At 35.4% G+C, this 21,641-nt stretch overlaps 2 protein-coding genes and 1 long non-coding RNA gene across 4 annotated transcripts; 2 read left to right on the forward strand and 1 right to left on the reverse strand.

Annotated features, from left to right (window-relative positions):
• The first annotated feature begins 346 nt into the window (after positions 1–346).
• Positions 347–1,855, forward strand: LOC113313684. The gene is made up of 2 exons (XR_003341989.1): positions 347–635; positions 1,435–1,855. It is a non-coding gene; the product is annotated as an uncharacterized LOC113313684 (long non-coding RNA).
• Positions 1,856–14,322: 12,467 nt separating this feature from the next.
• LOC113308899 (putative B3 domain-containing protein At5g58280) lies at positions 14,323–16,960 on the forward strand. Of its 2 annotated transcripts, XM_026557351.1 has the most exons (7): positions 14,325–14,536; positions 14,625–14,675; positions 15,589–15,693; positions 15,775–15,827; positions 15,927–16,080; positions 16,204–16,410; positions 16,499–16,960. In XM_026557351.1, the coding sequence occupies exons 1-7, from the start codon at positions 14,468–14,470 to the stop codon at positions 16,697–16,699; spliced, it is 840 nt and encodes a 279-aa protein (XP_026413136.1). In that variant the 5' UTR covers positions 14,325–14,467; the 3' UTR covers positions 16,700–16,960. The 2 variants fall into 2 exon arrangements, with proteins under 2 accessions (XP_026413137.1, XP_026413136.1); XM_026557352.1 differs by lacking the exon at positions 15,589–15,693 and having other exon boundaries at positions 14,323–14,536.
• A 1,444-nt stretch (positions 16,961–18,404) lies between these two features.
• Positions 18,405–19,127, reverse strand: LOC113311218. Its single transcript, XM_026560062.1, has 2 exons — positions 19,041–19,127; positions 18,405–18,929 (listed from the first exon to the last, which is right to left on the reverse strand). Exons 1-2 carry the CDS (start codon positions 19,125–19,127, stop codon positions 18,405–18,407), a joined length of 612 nt encoding a protein of 203 aa, XP_026415847.1.
• Between the last annotated feature and the right edge of the window lie 2,514 nt (positions 19,128–21,641).

Below are 21,641 nucleotides of genomic sequence, written 5' to 3' on the forward strand. Positions count from 1 at the left end.
CATACCACACCCTCCTTATCCACCAAGAATACCTTTTTTAGAGTAACATCGCTGGATAGCACCCAAGATTTTGTGTATCTAAGAAAAGTGTGAGTAATAGAACCTAAAGGAATGTACGTGGGGGGCTGGTGAGGTTCATGCGTGTTGTTTTGGAATCACTATTTGTGGGGTAATCTGAAGCATCCTGGTTCTTGCGTGTTGTTTCAAAATTCATTTTACTTTTCAGCTTGAACTTCCATGATCTATTCTGAGTGCCCACAAGTCATAGAACTTCGAAGCCACAAGACTTGCTCCTATAAGCTCATGCGTGATGTTTCTGGAATTACTATTTATGGGTAACGTAAAGCATCCCAGTTCCTTTTTACACCCACCCACTAGTCATTTGGGCGTCACTTGTTACTAAACCACCATCAAACACACTCCATCTTCCTTTACAAAACCCCCCCACTGCCACTCATCTCTTTTACTGTAACCTACACCTTCAAAGAAACGAGCATTTCATCTCTATCCCATTTTGAAAAAAAAGCTAGTAGATCCAAACGAGAAGAACCAATGTCTTTGTTGTTAAAAGTTCCAGAAGATGTTCACGATGAGATCTTTTTGAAGTTACCAGCGAAATCCATCTTGGTATCTAGGTGTGTATGCAAACTTCTCTATAATCTACTTTCAAAACCTAGTTTCGTCAAAAATCATGTCAATCGCACTATTCAAAGCAACAACAACCCTAAACTTTTGTGTAATAATTCCTCTCGAGACGAGCTCCCTATGATTTACTCTATACCTATAGATTATGCTTCAATTTCATCATCACCATTACGTGAATTTGATGGATCTAATCTGATAAATTACCCATTCGAACCTAAGAATTCATATACTCTTGAATTTGTCGGTTCATGCAACGGTTTAGTTTGTTTAAAGATTTCTAGTAATGACGAGACTAGGTTTAGTATTTGGAACCCATTGACAAGAGAATTTAAGGAAACTAGTCGACCATAATATAATTTTGGCGTTATATGTGGATTTGGTTATGATAGCACCATTGATGATTATAAACTAGTAATAATATCAGATTATTATGGTTATGGAAAAACCAGTTCCTTGAAAATTGATGTTTATTCAGTGAGATCAGATTCGTGGGGTAATATCCAGAGCACCAGCAATTACTCAATTCATCCCGTTAGAAGATCTCATGGTGTATTTTTCAATGGAGCTCTTCATTAGTTGGGAATGCTAACCACCCAAAAAACCACGCCCGATATTATAATCGCTTCTGATATTAGTAATGGGACAATGATGGATATGCCGTTACCTGAAAATTTTATGCAACCTGTAGAGTTTCCGGGGGAAATGTATATGAGTGTGCGATTATGGGGAGACTCCTTTTGTATAGCTTTTGTTTGGAGATTTGATAGAGTAGATGTGTGGGTAATGCAGGAGTATGGAGTAAAAGAATCATGGATCAAAAAATATACCGCTACCTCAACCCAACTACCAAGTCGCATTACATTTTGGAAGCCGCTATGGAGTTTCGAAAATGGGAAAGTTCTAGTAGAATATTGTCTCAAAAATTTACTTTTGTGTGTTCAATCAAATGAAAGAGTTGAATCAGTGGTGGTTGGTGTTGCGGATATGTTTAATAACCGAGAGACTTATGTGGAGAGCATAGTCTCACTTGGCTCTGGTACTTATCTGGAGAAACGGATTACAGATGGGAATGTGATGAATCCCGAGTGACAACAGTTGAGGTAAAAAAATCATGTTGCGTATTTGTTTTATTATTTCAGCTGTTATATTATTGTGTCTGCAGTTACATCACCACTTTACTAAATGATGAAAAGTAATTATTACTGTGTTAGTTTTGCTTACACATCTTTTCGTCTGCCGCTTTCCATGTGTAATTTGATGTCAAGTACCTTGAGTGCATGCACTGTTGCACATGACGGCATATGAAAAGGCATCTTAGATATCATTAAAATATACAGGATCTGCTAAGTGCACTCCAGAGGTTTGAATTAGGTAGATGTTAATGAATCTTTTGAGTAGAAGGTCTGGAATTTATATAAGTTAGAGGTTTCTCTACGTGCCCAAGTAAACATTAGCTTATAGCATCTCTATGTCCATGTACAGACTACTTAATTATGATTCTTAACGAAACGTAACAATATGATTTTAAAAGTTATTTCTGAACATCAAGATTTTCATTCATCTCTTAATGGCGTAAGGTTGATCATTGCCTGGTTTAGCTTTTGAATTTTATGGATTTTTTTTTCAGAAATATCTAACTTTAGTTATTCTTCTTTGCTTCTCTTTGTAACCTTGTGCACTTTCTTAGCTGTCGTGTTCAAAAATTTACAAGTTCAAAGTAAAATAAATGAAATGGCATATCCATGCTTGCTGCTGGATTAGGTGGTACCTTTAGTTGGAGGCATTACCATCACTTGAGAGCGTATCGCTCCTATACCCTTTTGTCCAGTTCCATATTGTTCCGTGTTTATGCTCCTAAAGCGAGGCCCATGTTTTAAGGTATCTAAAAACTTCATTGTTAGAATACGGACATCCAACTCAAAACTATTGGCAATGAGTGGAGAGGCCCTAAGAAATTATAAACCGCAAGATCTTAGATTGCACAAACAATGTGAGACTAATAATCTCAACACGTCCCCTCACGTGGGATAAATTTTTTGAAATTTTTTAATGTTTTCAAGCAATACTTGGCGATAAAAAATTCTGGCGAATGAGTTAATTCCCTTTAGGACGTTCGTTTCAGGAGAGATTCATTAATGATTTACTTATGAATCTCTGAAATTTCTCATCGAATATTTATGAAACTCAATCAGAATCAGTTATCTAAGCATTAACTTATACCAATTGTTATTGACGTTCCCCAAAAACGGTAGATATGGTACAACTACATAAACTGATTGTGGGTTGATGTGATGAACATCAACCACAATCTGTATATGTTAATGCAAATATCAACCGATTCATTAATCATGTTTGAGTTTTATACAAACCCAATTTTTTTTATTTATACGTAGTTGAGCATAAAAATACGAGTTGAGTGCAAAAAGAATGAGTTCATTCCTACATCAGCCGAAGAAGCTATGAGCAAAACATTCGAAGAAATGCCCATATTTACAATCGGTTCATAAAGACATAAACTAATTCAGGCATTTTCCTTTTTTTTTGAGTTTTAGCGTTGTCCAATCGGTTTATCGGAGGAACTATATCAACAGATTGTTGACAATCTGTTTACAAGTGCATGAACATATACCGATTCTGGATTGAATTTTATTGAGAAAATTCAAAGTTTCTCCGTGTGTTGATGACGAATTAAGATTAGTTGATTTCTAAATTAACAAAATTAAACATTAAATAATCACCCAAACTAACACTGACTAATTAGAATTAAACTAGAACACCGCTGCCACGGTGGGGTGTGCCGACCGATTTTTTTTCGGAAAATGAGTCATTTGTCCATATATTTTTAAAACATGGTTATAATGGACGAGTAAAAATTAATATTTGTGAAATGGACAAGAAAAAAAATAACAAGAATGAAACAGGATTCATCCTGGCTTAAACTTAAAAAAGAGTGAAGATGAAACTGGATGCATCCTGATGTAAATTAAAAACAAGAAAAAGTATTTGAAAATGGGAAGGATGAAACTGTCTACATCCTGGCTATTTTTAAGATCTCGTTCATTTAAACAGTATCAAATTTTACATGTCTTTTTCACCAGAAATTGTTAATTTTGGTATTTTTAACCAATTTTGTGTTTTTTTTTTTTACAAATCCTCGTAATCTCCCTTATTTGAAAAGATAGGTTTAAGAACCCAATTTAACAAACAAACTGGTCAGCATTATTGGATAAGGTGTTATAAATGCGAAGGGAAATTTAGATTGTTCATATGCATCGGTTAAACAGGAGAGAAACTACTTTTTTATCAAATTGAACATTCGCATGAGTCTATATTTTTCGGGTAAAGGCGCCTCCAATATATGCATAGCTGATACAAAGATCAGATTTCACTCCTCGGGGACTCTCGCAGTCGACTACACCGAGCAGAAAGAACTGAAAGCCAATTTACAAGGTTAGTTATACCAATGAAACCTAAATTTGCATTTAATAATTAGTTTTAATTTTTAATGATCACGTGGAGCTATGAGAAAATTTAGCTTTAGTTAAGATTTGGGCGCATCAACGTCCACTTGGTTGTAGACCGACCACGTGCAACAATACCATGTAGATAATATAATCTGAAACGGACACATGGTAACCATCGACAGTTGAAACAATAAAACATAAAGCAATGGCTCACACAACATCACCTCTAAGGATGCGTCAAAGTTAAGCAAAGATTTTTGATAAAAAGGCAGGAGATAAGATGGAGAGAGGACTTTTTCCTTCTGTTTTTTTCCACCGACAACTTACAAGACTTTTCTTTTTTTCTTCTTGCTATCTAAAAAAAACTGACAGAGCTTCATGAATGGAGCTTCTTCAATGTAACCCGATAATCATAATAAACACTTTAACTCTCTTTCACCCGTGGATGTAGACACTCCGTTGTCGAACCACGTATATGCTTGTGTTGATTTCTATTTCATTTTTTGCTATAGTTTATGTTTGCATATCATTTTATCTGTTGATTTATCATTTTTCTATTTGGTTGTGCTACTAGAAAAATGGTAGTAACATACCAAATGCATGACTCTATAGTTGTAAACCGGAACAAGATCAACCGGAAAATATCCAATTAGAAACCAAACCCCAGCTGAATAATGGAGTAATACTCTGTCGCTAAATAGTAGTGGAAGAAATAATAGTCTACTAAGAGCATCCACAGTGGGCGAGTATAACCAAAAATTTGGGATGAGATCGTAACACAGTGGGACGGAGTAAAGATCAAATCCCAACCAAAGATCAAATTCCAGACCAAATATGGTCGCGACCAAATCCCAAATTCTAATATAGTCGGGCGTAAATTTAAAGTACGCTTGTTGCTGGGTGTAAATTTAAAGTACGCTTGTTAACGGGCGGAGATTTAAATTACGCCCGATGAAATTTTAATTAAATAAAAAAAAAAAGAATGAGGCGGACTTTTAAAGTCCGCCTGTTAAAATTTACAAAGAATGGGGCGGACTTTTAAAGTCCGCCTGATGAAATTTACAAAAAATGGGGCGGACTTTTAAAGTCCGCCTGATGAAATTTTACAAAAAAAAATGGGGCGGACTTTTAAAGTCCGCCTGACGAAATTTTAATCATGTACCGTTGCGTCACAACACGGACTAAACCCAAATTTTGGTCTTTTTTTTGATCTTTGATCTTTGGTTTTGATCGCACCACTTCAGTTGCTCTAAGCTCACCTGAATTTGAGTTTTGGAACTAATAGTCTTCCCAATGCAACCTCAGTTAAAACCATTGTTGATTTGAATAAGCTTTGGCTTTAATTAGTTTGTACCTATGAACTCCCGAGACGAAATTACTCTCTCTTCAGTTGCGGGTTTATGAATGGTGGTGAATATTGAAGTCCAGGGCTATAAAAAGAAGATTTTCAGAACTATGTTTTTGTTTTACAAATTTAATTGGGTCTAATGTATGGTTTTGTTTCTCTGGAAATAAAAACAGTAACGAAGGGGAATTATTGAAAGGGGTTGAAGAATGAGAGTTCACTGGATCTCTCGTGTTACTCGACATGGCGAAAAAGAAGAAGAAGATAGAAAAGGGACGGCAAAGCTAAATATATTGACGATAAGTAACTGTAAAGTTGTGTCAACGCTAGTCACTGATGGTCAATGTGTTTGGGAAATTAAAAAAAGTCCGTTAACAAATTACTAACGTCTTTGGTTAGTCTAGGACCCTAATGCATCAAATGCATATTTTACGACCCAGACCCTAATTACTCATAAAACTTACGACCTTTTACAAAAATATCTCTTTTATAAATTTGTATATGTAATTTTCTTTTCAAGTTTGTGTTAGTAACTTGGTACAATTGCAATTGCAATTGCAATTCATATAAGATTCTTTGTTTGTTTTACTCCCGATATTTGCAATCAATTGGAGTAATATATTTGAATGAAATTTGTTATCAATTTGTTGATTATTTGGAATTCTAGTGGTGTTGGTTACGGTGGTGGTGCTGGTGTTGGTGGGGAAGAATAGTTAATGTTTGATTGGCAAAAGGTGATGGCGGGGTTATACTGGCGGAGTTGGAGGTGCTGGCTGGTGGCGTTGGCGGCGTTGGCGATGGTATCTTGGTGTTGGCGGCGTTGGTGATGGTGTTACTTATACCGGTACTGGCGATGGAGAAGGTGGTGATGTTGTTATGGCGGTGGTGGAATTGCTATTACGGTGATGTAGGTGGCGGCATCAATTAATATGAACCTATGCAGCATCGTCGTCCTCATTTACGATTAGTTTTCTCCTCTAAACCTAATTCGAAGAATCGAGGGAGGAATGAGAATGAAAGTTCTTAGTGAAGTTTCTTATATACATTTTTTATCTTCATGATCTTATAAATTTGGTTAATGTAATATAAGCCATCACAATTTCTTAGATATTGTACCGCAATCCTCTATAAATCAACGGCTTCCGTTAAATCCCGTGTTTTAAAGTCATCTTATCCGACGAACCATACCGAATCTACACACAGAAATCCCTTATCAGATCAACTGTTGCCATCTATTCCGTGTTTTTAAGTTGAGTGATCCAACGGACCATATTGAAATTGGACACAGAAAATTTTGAAATCTTTTTATCAAATTGTTAGGGTCCATTTGACAAAAAAGTGGCCATAAAAGGGACTCCCTTCCTTCAGGCCTTCCGGGTCGGTCGGCCCAACTAGGCATAAAGGAAAGAACGATTTTTTGGGGACCATGGTTTTTTTGGGGGGACTATGGTTTTATTTTAGGTAAAGGCATTAGAAGTAATTTTAGGTCACCCCATATCTAGTTATTTATTTAATATTTTATCTACCCTCTTAATTTGTTTTAGGTTATGATTAGTGAATGATTTAGTTAAAAATAATTAGTGAGATTAAATTAAAAGATGGGTTTATTATTAGTTGAGTAGAATTATTGAGAGAGTAGAGTTAGAGAAGATGAAGGAGAAAAACATGGAAAATAATTTTTTTCCAATTCACTAAGTTTGAGTATTCAAATGGTGAAAACTCATCTGATTCTTCATCTCCATCCTCTCCTAGAATATTTGTTAATCTTCAAAATGATCCGGATTTGAACTGGATTTTGAACAGTTCGGTTACTTTATATGAAGAACAAGTAACCGAACTCATCTGAAGTTGTAGTTCGGTTGCCCCGTGAGATGAACAAGTAACCGAACTCATCTGAAAGTGTAGTTCGGTTACTTGTTCCAAACACGCAGGTTACCGAACTCTCTAATAATTTCTAGGAGTTACAGCGTTATGTTCGGTTGGTTCTCAACTAACCGAACTTTGGTGTACAAAGTTCGGTTGGTTCGCAAACTGCATGCACTTTTGATCTAACTGAACTTTACGTAATATAAGAGTATATAAGTTTACAAAGTTCGGTTCTTTCGCAAACTTGAACCTAACAGCTAACCAACCGAACTCTGAGTTCGGTTTCTGCGATAAAATTGTGAAGTTACCGAACTTAACAAACAAAAAAAATGTGAAGTTCCAGCATCTATTGGCTAAGTTCGGTTACTTTGTAGTTTTAAAATTTTTGGCGAACAAACCGAACTCTATTGGATAAGTTCGGTTATTTTGGAACTCAACATAGTGGCCACAACAACACAGTTCGGTTAGACTGGATTTGTTTGTTTTTTTTCGGTTCTAAGGGTGGAGTTCGGTTACTTTGTAATTTTAAATTTTTTTGCGAAACAACAAAACAGAGAGTTCGGGTGACTTAGATCTAAATCCAATAGAACCGAACTGTTCTTCGTGTTCTTCATTTTCAAGAAGTTCGGTTAGTAAACTAGGGTTTCTTGAAAAATCGACCTAACCGAATATGGCTCTGTAACTCCTATTAAAACCTTATTTTGATGATTTCTATTCGATTGAAGCAATCAAAATCAAATTAAAGCGAAGAGTTTGTTGGTAAATACCTCCGGAGTTGTTCCATGGCAGAATCAGGTTGCGGCTGGCGTCTTTTATACTCGATAAAATTATTATGTAACCGAAGTTAATTGTGATTGCATTGATGTTGTTACATTTCTTAAATAGGTGGTGGGAGGAGGTGGTGGTAGTAATCGGTGGTTGGTGGTGGTGATAATCGGACGTGGTGGTGGTGGTAATCGGCGGTGGTGGTTATACATATATATATAGGTGGTTATTAAGTTGGTTTTAAATTAAATTAGATTAAGAGTAGGTTAGTCATTTCAACGTTTTAGGACACCCCTTATCACTATAAAATCATGGTCCCCTCAAAAAAACCATGATCCCTAAAATATCATTCAAAGGAAAACAGTTGACCAAGGGGCTTTGGTTAGAGCTGGCAAACGGGCGGGCCGGGGCTGGCTTGTGAACAACCCGCGGGTTACATGTTAATACAAGCCTAAGCTTGCGGGTTGAAATTCTTCACGGGTGGTCATTTCTCCAACCCGCGCCCGTCCCGGGTAAAGCTTGCGGGTTCACGGAGGCTCACAGGTTAGCTGGTTTTTGTGGAGTCAACTCGCCAGAAATCGATTTCTGGGCTATTTCCGGCCACATTCAGGCCATGTAAAGCTCCTTCCCTACAACCTAAGTACTTAACTTAACATTCATCGTTTAATCTAATTCATTTGATATTTCGATTCAAAAACTCAAAATTACAAAACTAAACTAATTTTGCATTTAAAGGATTAAAGGAACACAAATACTAGTCATTAGTAGTTTAATACTTTAGTTACAGTACTTCATCGGATCATGATGATATTTTCAACAAAGAAAAAAAATCTCTGAGACTGTAGTAATAACATTGTTTGTAATTTGTATCACCAAGTGCGACAATAAAGATATTAACCACTTCCTGCACAAAATATATATTGTGTGGTTAATCAAAAAAAGTGTTAACTGTCCAAAAAAACATCTCCAATCTCTTTTCTATGCAATATTTGGAGACACTGGTAAGTGATAAATAACTGTCTGTTCAAAAAACATTCTCATATTCCATGTCTATCTTTGAGTTGCTCCAACTATTCAATATGAATCTGTAATTTCAAGAAAAAATAAACCAAACAAAAGAAAAGATTCGAGTCAAAAACATGGAATTTGCATAATTACCCCGCTTTATATTGAAGAAGTACGCATACTAATTAGACGCATAATAACTTACTTCCTCCACATCCTCCACTGCCCCATCCTCCACTGCATCAGGTTCAAATTCTAATACATCTTCTTCAATAATCCCATTGTTCTCATCCATATCTTCTTTTCCTACATGATTAAAAACAACCAATGTTATATATAAGATTTAGACATTCAACTAAAAAAAATATTACTGATTTGCTTACCAATTCCATATTCCCAATCACGAGTTGTTATCAACGCCTCAGCATTTTCAGGTAATAAGGAACTGCGAAATCGATCAATTACCCTTCCTCCAATGCTAAATGTAGATTCTGAAGCGACAGTTGAAATAGGAATTGACAAAATATTCCCTGCCATTCTTGAAAGTACTGGAAATCGTTGTTCATGGTTCTTCCAATAGTTTAGGATGTCGAGTGGTGAATTTAGACAACCTCTGTACGACTCGCCAAGATATTCATCTAACTCTGACAAGTCAGTTAGTACATCACCACCACGTTCCTGTGTTGCAACATATTCCTGCATGAAACAACCTAGAAGTGAGTGAACTATGAATATATGAGTCTTAAAAGTCTTAGAAACAAGCTAACACCATCACCTACTACATCCACAGTTGACAGTAATTCAAAAGAAAAACAGTATTCTACTACAAGGTTTTTAAGATGAAAAGCAATAATTCAAAAGACTAAAATCTTCGTAATATAACTGGGCACCACTAAATGAATTAGAGTTAAGTAAGCTTTAAAATTACCTGAAAAAAATCACTCCCTTCTTCGGCAGCAGAATTCCCACCATTTTGAATACCCAAATTTTGAGTTGCACAACTGTTGGAAGCTGTTGAACTTGACAAGGTGTAATACTCATTAAAAGTGTTGTCATATTAATACGCACTTTATTAACTTCACGTTCTAATTCTCTCACCTCAGGATACAACTTGGAGTAAGTAAATTTCACAAAATTCATTTTCGATCTAGGGTCTAACACAACTGCCATAGCCAATATAGGACTCAAATCCTTCCAATAACTATCAAATTTTGCTTGCATCTCTTTTACCATGTTCCTAATGAATTCAATATCATTTCTGCTTTCTTTCTTTAGTAACACCTGAACTTGACAAATTCTTTCAAAATACGGATTGGAAGTAGGATACTTACTACCAGAAAATATCTTTCTGAAATCATGAAACACCTTGAGAAACTTTGTGACTACTTCAATTTGTTCCCACGCTTCATCAGTTGGACAGTCTTCATAGTCTGAATCTACCAACTTCAAATGAGAGAAAACTGGCTTATACAGGATACAACTATCTAACATAAGATAAGTTGAATTCCACCTGTATACAACAAACATTCAGTGAGTATATAATAAACATTAATACAATTATCTAACTTTATAAGTTATAACAGAATAGAAGTGTATTAGTGGAATCCCACCTTGTCTTTACGTCTTGACGAATACCCCTTTTTATTCCACAAATTCCTAAAGTATCAACAATGTCCAAGAACTTTTGTTTTCTTACTTGGGACTTTTTAAGGGACTTCACTGACACTCTTATCTTAAGCACGGCTGGATCAATCTTCTTAAGTCATTCTTTTACAATAAGAGCTAAGATATGAGCACAACAACGCACATGAAAGAATTTTCCATCGTTCAACAAGATCTTCTTTGCAACAAGTATACTCTTCATAATTACATCACAATTTCCGTTATTTGCAGCATTATCCAAGGTGATGTTGGATACCTTGTCTTCAATTCCCCAATCTTCTATCATTGCAAATAACTTAGCAGAAAGGTGTTCACCTGTTTGAGGTAGTAGAAAGGAGAAAAGTTAACAAGAATTTATATTGAAGATAAAGAAATAGAAGTAAGTGTTTTACCTGTATGAGGTGGTGGAAGGGGATAGAAATTCAGAAGCTTCTTTTGCAACACCCAATCTTGATCAAGATAGTGCGCAGTTAAGCTTATATATCCAGTAGTCGTTACAGAAGTCCACATGTCTGATGTTAGACATATCCTACCTGTAAGGGTAAGTCATACACATTAGCACATCATATTAATCAATTACTCATACATAAAAGTATAAAACAAAACATATGGGTCATTAGGATTTGAAATTTTGAATCATACCTGGAGCAAGTTTCAATCTGTTGCGAATAACTTCTTTTTGTGCTTTATGTTTCTTTACTACATCGGATTTCCCAGTATTCCTTGATATTGGTTTAGCATCCTCATTTAAATAAGCACATATATCCCTAAATTCTTTACACTCCACCAAAGCAAATGGAACATTTCTTGCAATGAGTAATGCTGAAAACAGATCCCTTAATTTCATCTGATCAACTTTGCGTACGCGGGTAGACAGCTGGCCATTCTTTGCAGATAATATCATTTGCCCTACGTCCTGAGACTGACGGTTAGGGAACTTATGCCTTTTCATGGCTTAGGTTCCACCTTTTTGGCTTTCATATTTATATACTGCATTACAAGCCTTGCACACTCCCTTCTTTGTTCCATCTTTATGTTAACGAGTTTAAAAAATTCCCAAACTTGGGATCTAAGTTTATGTTTCTTTCCAAGTGAAACTGGTGCAGGTGCACAACCAACAGTTGCATCCTCATTCACAGAATCTAGCATCTCAACATCATCATCATCCTCACCGTCACTACTCATAACATCGTTATAATGGTCTTGTTCTTGTACACTTGACATCCTGGAGTGGATGGAGCCACAAAGAATAGGTCAAAGAGTCATTCAGAAACGTGAAAAATACATTAACAAAAAGTATAAGCAAAGAAAAACATATCATTTGCAAATTACAAGTAACAAGGTACATCATACATGTAAAGAAATTCCAATAAAACTATTACAGTACATGTATTTGCAAGTAACCCAAAACAATAGCACAAAATTAGAGCTAAACACATCAGAGAGAGTGACTAATTAGAGCTAATTGAAAATCACCAAATACCAATGCTTCTGCACCCCTAATTAGCTACTATCCAATTCAATCTAAGTGCCAGATTCAAAATTCAACAAGTTTAACATTTATTACAAACCGAAACAAGTATCATTCTTGCAAGTTACATCTAACAAACAAATCCCCTAAATATCTGTAAAGCATACTAAAGAGTAATGATACAAATATGAAACAACATAAAAAATCCAAGCAAAAAAACCTTTTTTTTTTGTGTGGAAAGAACACAAACATCATGAAATTAAGAACACATGTATTCAAGAAGTGTTTTCCAATCTTCACGAATCACAACATTCCTAAGAACACTAAAGATTTCTCAGGATTCCTATGTAAAACCCTGGAAGAAGAAAATAAAGAGGAGAATCTGATTACCTGCCTGCCTTTAATCTTTATATCAAAGTACCTGCCTTAGAACTTTAGATCTAACGCTTTTTGAATCTGTTGTTTTGTCAGTCAGGACTCAGGGAAGTACGAAGAAGAAGAAAAAAAGAGGAAGAAGAAAGAAAAGGAAGGTTGCTGCTGCGCTAGGGTTTTTTCGCTTTTATATGAGAGGGAATTGGGAAGACACTGAACACGTTATAGTGTGTGACACGCGACCTAAATAATATATATGGATGTGGGGAATGGAATTACGGGTTTACGGGTACAACTGCGGGTTTCACAGTACGGGCCGGGTTAACCCGTTTCTTCACAAGCCGCTAATTCTCCAACCCGCTCCCGTCTTGTTTAAGAACCATCCGGGACGGGTGCGGGTTTTCACGGGACGGACCGGGCCAACCCGCGGGTTTTTTGCTGGTTTGCCAGCTCTAGCTTTGGGAAATCACTTACTCATGACCGGATGACCCTAAAACTAGGAAGGCAAAAACTACAACTTCTGGAAAATTGTTTTTGCTTTTGACTTCGACTACTGATTTCGATAGGCTCGTATTCTTAATGGGCCTTGAGCTAAAACTTTATCTGTTGTAAAACAGACGCTCCCGATAAAATTTTGAAACCTATTATGAGGCATACTAGATTTTTTTGAGGCATACTAGATAATTCCAAAATAGGGCCACTAAATAAAAACACAACATCACCCCTCATCCACCATTTTTGATAATGGCATAACTACCCTTATATAATTAGTGTAAATGATTATGATTAGAATTGATTAATTATGAATTTTAAGGATTGATTAAAAAATAAATTATTAGTGGTGAATTAGTAGAAAAATCAAATTTATGTGAGAGAGTTGGGATTTTTGAGAGGAAGAAGAAGAAGTGAAGAAAAAAAGCTTGGGTTTTGACATTTGAGATTTTAGTGATTAGAAGTGACCAAAATGTGTGATTCAAATCAGAGGTAAACTTCTATCGAGGTTTAATTTCCTTTTATAAGTTGAATCTGCCAAAAAATTGAATTTTTAAAACCAAGATCTGCTGACCAGATGAACAGTTCGGCTAATAACTTTTGAGCCTAACCTCTGTTTTTTTTTTTGAAATTATACCTAGGTTCGGCTGACAAGTTATCAGCCGAACTTCACTCAGAAACTGAATCATCCACTAGGTTCGGCTGGAAAAATTGAGGTTCGGCTGAAAATATTGTAAAGTCGCATTAGCCGAACATAGTGTTTCTCTAAATCATACACCAAGTTCGGCTCAAAATTGATACTGCATGATCAGCCGAACTGATCTTCTGAAAACCCTAATTTCATCTTTGAAATCATATTCTACCGATCAAACAAAATAAAATCAATCAAAAACAAGATGGGTTTGTTCCGCATACATTCTAAAATATATCTAAGAGCAATTGAGATTTGGATTCTGCATTCCAACATCGCTCACTTCGATTCGTGTTTCCTTTGTTTGATTAATTTCTTTATTGAATTGGAGTCCTAGATGTTTAAGTTTAAAGTTTATTTTGATTTTTAATTTTAGGTTTTTGAGGATAAGGGAACTATGACAAATTGAAATTATTTAGGGTATATAGGTAATTACACTACCTTTAGACACCCCTTATAAACTCACCCTAAATAATATAATGGATGAGTATGCCTCAAAAAAAAAAAAAAAATGATTATGCCTCAAAATAGGTTTCAAAATTTTATCTGTTGTAAAACAAACACTCCCTTGTTAAGTTTTGTGCGGAGTCGAGACTAGAATCCCTAATAAATTTCAGGCCCCTCTTCAGAAAAATTCTCCTTTCTGTGTAAACCAAAGAAATTCATTTAGTTCTCGTTCTGATTTCCCAATGGCAGATGTTAACCCCTACGAAGAAGCTAGAAAACAACGTTTGGATGAAAACAGAAGGAGATTTCAGGTCAGTTAAAACCCTAAACCCACTTCATTCTCATTTTACCCTAAAATGGAATTTTGTAAATGATTTCAATTTCTTTATATGATTGTAGGATTTGGGTGTCGATAAGATTGTCAAGAGTCTAACTCCAGTTGCAAAGCCCGTAAGTTCTCTCTAATTAACCCTAAATTTCCATTTTCGTCCAAAATTTTCTGTCATTTTGGATGAATCTCAGTCTCAAATTTGTTTTTGATGAATCTGTGAAAAATCTAATATGTTATTTACTGGTTATAGTTTGAGCTCAATCCCTAGGATTTGATATGTTTTATTGAACTTTTTATTTTGGTACTATGATTTGTTTTCCTCAGTAGTGTAAAATAGAGTTCTAAGATCAATGTATGAAAGAAACTTTGTATGTTCAACTGGTTCTTATTTTCATAATTGAATCTGTGGTTTTCGCTCTAAATGATGAAATTATGGTGTGAATTTTCTTAGTGACAGTAATTTAGAAGGTATTTTGATGCGAAGTTTGGATTAAGCTGCGAAACTTGCACTGATAGTTAGTTTTAGATGGCTCGCCTCTAATTCTGTTTAGAAGTTGCTTTGGTGTCTATGTGTAAGTTTTAAGCTGTCAAATGTTTGTGGGTGGAGATAAATACTGATAGTGCCGCAAATCCAAAGAGGCATTGATTGAATTATCCTTTTTGTAATGAAATGTGTAGTAGTATGAGGCTTGTACTTGGGAACAAATACTGGTTTGCTGTGTTTTGAGTTGGTGAACTCTGCTAGTGCTATGCATCTATGTTTCTGTATGTCTGAAGCGATTCAATTTGCTTCATTACATCACTGTTCTGCTATGACTTCATATTATGATTGGTTATGTGGTTAATATCTGAGCTGAAATCTGTTTGTGAGGGTGTCCAACGGCTCATGAGATTATGTGCATTTGAGCTGTGTCAGGATTCTGCACTATTCATATGTTGAAACTGAAAGTATCGGTTGTAAGCTTTTCTAATTGAAGGCTGTAATATTTAGTGTAGTTGTTTTATTTTTTTCTTTCCATAATAATCATTTAGAAACCAAAAGCTAAACCTAAATCTGCGACTGGGGCTCCTGTGGACCCTGATTTAGTGAGACGTTCTTCACGCCCTCGTAATGCAGCTACTTCCTATGCAGAAGAGGTAAGAAGACTACTACGTATATATGGTTTGATTATGTTTGTAATCGAGTTTGAATGCGAAACATTTCTGTGAATGTTTCAGTTTATTAAGGACCGTCCTCTGCGGAAAAAGCTAAGATCAGGGACATCTACCAGGTTAAGTATCTAAGTGTAGTGAACTCTGTTTGAGTTAAGGTTGGGGTTTCCATGTAATTGGTTTAAGTGCTAATAATATTCACAAATGGCATTACGCAGAGTTCGAAAGGCCCATGAAAAAGTTGCTACTGCAGCACAGCGAGCTAATGCTATTAAACGTGCTGAGGATTTCCGAGTTCAGCATGTGCCTTCTAGTCACCCATCTTATGTCAAATCGATGCTCCAATCTCATGTTTACCATGGCTTTTGGCTGGTAAGCTAACAAGATGTTTGAAGTTGTAGTTCTCTAAATTCCACTATTGTTTCAATCAGTTTTAGTGGAAGCCCATAAGAAAAAAAAATTGAAAGTTACTTTTTCTTATGTTATTGTTCTTAGAATGTCCCGAACGATTTCTGCCAAAAGTACTTAACGGAGGAGAAAATGACAATTGTGCTGGAGGATGAAGAAGGTGTTGAGTATGACACTATCTACATTGGAGAAAAAACGGGCCTCAGTGGAGGCTGGAAGGCGTTTGCTAAGGATCATAAGTTGGATGATGGAGACGCCCTGGTGTTTGAGCTTATTAAGCCAACACGATTTAAGGTAAAATGCAACTGTAAGCAGTCTTTTGAATGATAACTCTCTATCTTGTCTATGCAATAAAATGCAATTGTTTAATGCATATGTACAGGTCCATATCTTTAAAGGGATTATTGATGGCGTGGGTGAAGCAAACACCAAGAAGCCAAAGAAAGTTAACAGAAGCAAACCTATTAAGAAAGTGAAGAACTCAGATGCAGAAGAGGAGGATACTGAAGAGGTTGCTGAACAAATTGCCAAACCAAGAGAGAGACAAACCCGGAACTCGAAGAAAGCTGGAGATGATTTGTAGGTGGAACTAAAATGATCTCAACTACATTTGTGCCATTTCATTTTGGAGACCATACACCTACTAACCTTAGAAAGTTTCAGTTCTGATACTTGTTTCAAGTAAGGGTTATTTCTGATGTTACTGTAAAAAGAGTTGACATGTATATCTGGTATTTGCTAACTGCTACGTAGTTCTAAATACTAGTGTAATTTTGTGTGCCATCTACAATCTGGCGCAGTAACGGAAGTGACGTTTTATAATGAATCAAAGAACGTTTAACTAGATTTTGGTAATTCTGCATTAATTAAAATTGTTCTACCCTGCTGAATGAGGTGGTGCTACAATTAGTTGGTCTGAAGTCTGAACAGGGAAAGACATTCTGTTGCAGTTGCTGAATTCTGGGATGAATTTCGGGTCTTTTTGAATGGATGTGGAGTGACAAATCTGACGAAGAATTGCACAAAGAGATTATTTGTACGAGAAAATGTACGACTACATGGTATGCCAAGGAGTATTTTCAGTGATCGTGATCCAATATTTATGAGCAATTTTGGGAAGCTTATTTTAGTTTGCAGAGTACTAAATTATGTCGTAGCTCTGCTTATCACCCTCAATCTGATGGGCAAACAAATGTTACTAATAGAACCTTAGAATGCTACTTAAGATGTTTTGTTGGAAATAAGTGAATGGTCTAAGTGGTTACCTTGGGCAGAATGGTGGTATAACACAAGTTTTCATTATGCAATCCAGATGTCTCCATATCAAGCAACTTACGGTCGACTACCACCAACAATATTATCTTATTTGCCAGGATCTACCTCTGTGAATGTTGTCGATGCTAATTTAAAAGCAAGAGATCATACTCTAAGACTTTTGAAATCACATTTGCATTTGGAAGCTGCTCATGTACGAATGAAGAATTATGCCGACTCAAATCGTACTGAATGACATTTTGAGGTCAATGACTTGGTTTTTCTTCGTGTACAACCATACAAGCAAAGCGCGGTAGCTACCCAAGCTTATTCTAAGCTCTCTCTTAAATTTTTTGGACCTTTTCGTGTTTTGGAGAAGATTGGAGTTGTTGCTTATAGGCTGGACCTACCTAACACAAGCCGTATTCATCCAGTATTTCATGCTTCTCAGTTGAAGTTGAAACTTGGTTCTTCAATCTTGGTTGATACAAATTTGCCTGTTACTATGGATTATGACAAATGGGAACCAGATACAATTTTGGAACGTAAAATGTTCAGAAAACGAATTTGTGCAGGTACTAAATGGTTGGTCAAATGGAAGGATCATCCAACTGAGGAAGCTACTTGGGAAGATGTTGATGAATTACTACTTCGTTTTCCAGATTTTGATGCTTGAGGACAAGCAATTTTTCGAACAAGGTGGGATGTTGCAGTACCAACACTACAACAACCTAACTTTCCTTATTTATTTAAACTCTATTTAGCTTAGTTATAGTTCCCTTCTTTAAATTTATATCCCTTGTTAAAAAAGTCTAGTTAGCTTTAAATATTTCAATCCTGAGCTTGTAATACATTGATTCAATTAATACAAAACTCAGTTCTTTTATTATTCTTCACAGCAGAGGTAGAGATAGCTAATCCCCAATAAAAAGGATTTTATTTTAGGGTTCTAGTTATTTGAGTTCTTTGTTTCAATTGTTTTGGTTTAGAACCGTAACAGTATCACTGTCATCCTTGGTTACAGCTGACCATAATCAGTGACAATCACCACCTCCTGGTCCTCCAAATAACATCATCAAACCACTGAGAAAATGATTACCCGGAAAAATGATATCGTAACAACTAGGTTTTGTATTGCGTATTATTTGCACCACCCTCCGATCAAAGTCCTCAAAGTTACCCTTGTTGTCAGCAACTTTCATCTGCAGCATACAAGATGTAATTCTAGAATCAAAATCTGGCAAATGCCCACATCCCATCGACATATAGGGTTTACCAGGATCTGATCCTGCAGTCCCTCCATATGCAATCACAGAAGCTGCGTTATTTAAGTGAGTAAAAATTTCTATCGGCCAATATCCTATCTTTGCATTGTTTCTTCCATCTATAAACCACCAGTTACCAAATTTAGGGTCCCGACGCACAGAAAAATCAAACCCAACTTGGTCTTTTCCGTAGGTTCCTTTTGTAAGCGGCTCTCTAAAAGAGTGTTCCAGGTGGACTTGCACGAATTCCGAGCATTGCATGTTAAAACATCCTCTATCTTTATATCCATCAGCCTGCACAATAATTAATCTAGTGTATACATCAATGGTCTTTTATGGTATTTATTTACAATTACTTGAATACGTAAACACTACTTAATAATGAAGGTAATATCAATAACCAACCCTCCACAAAACCAAAAACTCGAGTCTGATTGTCTCCAAATAACCCAGGGTGTACCTGAAATTGCTGACGATGTCAATTATAGCCATACTATCAAATTCTTATGCCAGTAACAAAAAACGCAACACCTTTCCAAATTCTATGCTATTCAAATCATCGATAGCACCATTCATTATCCATATTTGACTAGTGTTGAATTGTAACGACTCCACACTAGGATTTGTTACATAAATTTGAGCTTTGGCTCTATAATATGTTTTCTTCGGATTGGGTCGAACTGCCACATACTACAAAAGGCAAAAACAAAAAGCCAAGTAAATTTTCACTAATAGTGATTTTTTGAAAAAGCCCTAAAACTCTAATCCTTATTTAGGGAAGCTTTAAACCTTTAAGGGTAAATAGGTGCGGCCATCACAACTAAGATTTATTAGAGCATATCCAATAAAAGGTGGAAGTTTTATATTTTCATGACACACGGCATTTTAGATCCGCATCCCCTATAAGGTCCTACAAAATAGAGGGGTGGCAAAATAAGTGCAAAGGTCTTCGAAAAGGTTTTATCCAAACATTTGGAATGACCTCCATATGAACAATTTTCCTATATTTTTTTATTTAGTTATTGTTTAAATTTAAAATAAGCCAATAGAAAATAGAGAAATTAGTTTAGTTTTTAAATAAGTTATAACAAACTATAAACCTTACACTATTGGGATGGTTTATAAGCCAAAATTTATATTTCTGCAAAATTTGTAAACGGTAAATAAAATTCTAAATAAAACCTTTGTGTAGGATTTTTAGCACCCATTTTCTGGAGATGCTCTAAGAGAAAGAAATGATATATAAGTGTTAGAATTCTTGTATCACAATATAATCAATATCAGTTAATACTTACACGACGCGGCTTCATCCATTTGAAAATATTTTTTTTTGCGTTAATGAGTTCTTTTTTTTGTGGTTCTTCGGATGGGAACAGTTTCTGAAGGACACCCTCCAATCTTATATATGCCCACACTCGAGAACATATCAGAAATGGGTTTATCGGCTTAGGATTAGGTTGTATCTAACTACATACACATATATCAAAATTACATCAATATATATACCTGAATTACCTGTTGTTGGTTGAGTTTCTGGAGACATCAAAATAAATATGTTGGTTCTCCATTTAGAAACTCTAGCATTTTTAATAAATAAAGGAAATTAATGATTTATTCTTTTATTTTCTCTTCTGGGAATCATCTGTATTTAGTTTTTACTCCCATTACTCATTACCTGCACAAAAAAAGAAAAATCCCACGTAAATTACCAAAGAACATACTTTTAAAACAATTTCAAACATAAAAAATAAAATAAAATCACATTTCAAATATATGAAGTGTGAATGAGTTAGCGCCTGTAAAGAATCACCAATATTAATGTAGAAAGAATTTTAATCAGGTGGAACAGGAATCCAATCCACTAAGTGTAGAAGTATAAAATTTTCAAAATATATTTTCTTTGTTTACTTTTTAAAAAATTATGTGAATAACTAGGTATCATCTTTGAGAGGAAATAAAAAAGCAGATATGTAATTAATAAATAATAACAAAACTATCCTGAAAACATGTGCTATATAAATTGATGATTCTAAATCTTAGAATGTCTTACTAGTAAGAATGGTCATGGAAGAGTAAAACATCTCAAAATCACATAGTTCACCAAGAAAATAAGTTGGTCACTGTAATCTTTTTATTTGGATGAGATTATGTTGTATGAATAACTAATGATACATGGACTTTGTGATTTCTGAGTAACGGGTGATCAAAATCCGGTTGTTTGTAAATGCTTATGCAATCGTATATGTCACCGAATTCCGTCTGTGAATTTTTCAACATAACCGCGAGATGATATAGAAAAAAAAAAACATGTACAATAAGTATTTTTGGCCTTTTTCTTTTGCGCTCTCTGTACATTAAGAAAATAAAAATAAAAAACTTTTTCTCTTATTCAAGACTGACTTAAACTAGAGCTCCAAATCTAAATAAATTAAAGGAAAAAACACTAATGTCTTAAAATGAACGAATCATATCTAGCTCTTCACCTCAGCTATTTAATACAATGATCGACATGAGTTAGTCTGATGGTATATCTAATTGAACGGTAATAAATTATGAGTATCGAGACGGATCATCGATTACAGAAAACTAAATCAAAGACAAATTAAGAACAAAAGAACTTAACGTGGTTCGGCACTAACGCCTACGTCCACGGACAGAAACCCCGTAGGGTGAATTAGATTATTGATCTCCAGAGAGTTTGATCATTCTGGGATAGTTTACATTTACAAGATGAATCCTATTTATAGGATGGAAGAAACGGGAAACCTAGACTAACAAACTGTTTTGACTAGGTAACTTAAACTTATCCAGCTAGCATACAAGATTTACCAGCTAGATTAAATGATCTTCTACATGACTTGGTCTTGTAAATATCTTCTTCATATATCCGTCAAATGCACGTAAGTTAACTGACCACCTCGATCACTTGGTAGCTAATATATGTGTCATATATTCCAACACCCCCCCTCAAGTTGGACACTGAGAGAATCAAAGTGTGCAACTTGG

The sequence above is a fragment of the Papaver somniferum genome, chromosome 9, assembly GCF_003573695.1.
Source record: "Papaver somniferum cultivar HN1 chromosome 9, ASM357369v1, whole genome shotgun sequence".
Lineage (NCBI taxonomy): Eukaryota > Viridiplantae > Streptophyta > Magnoliopsida > Ranunculales > Papaveraceae > Papaver > Papaver somniferum.

Coding starts and splice junctions, on each gene's coding strand:
- LOC113311218 (XM_026560062.1), bottom strand. CDS start 19,127: ATGGCTATAATTGACATCGTCAGCAATTTCAGGTACACCCTGGGTTAT. Junction 18,930..19,040: donor AGTTTTTGGTTTTGTGGAGG/GTTGGTTATTGA, acceptor ATTATTGTGCAG/GCTGATGGATATAAAGATAG.
- LOC113308899 (XM_026557351.1), top strand. CDS start 14,468: ATGGCAGATGTTAACCCCTACGAAGAAGCTAGAAAACAACGTTTGGAT. Junction 16,081..16,203: donor TTTACCATGGCTTTTGGCTG/GTAAGCTAACAA, acceptor TATTGTTCTTAG/AATGTCCCGAACGATTTCTG. Junction 16,411..16,498: donor TTAAGCCAACACGATTTAAG/GTAAAATGCAAC, acceptor GCATATGTACAG/GTCCATATCTTTAAAGGGAT.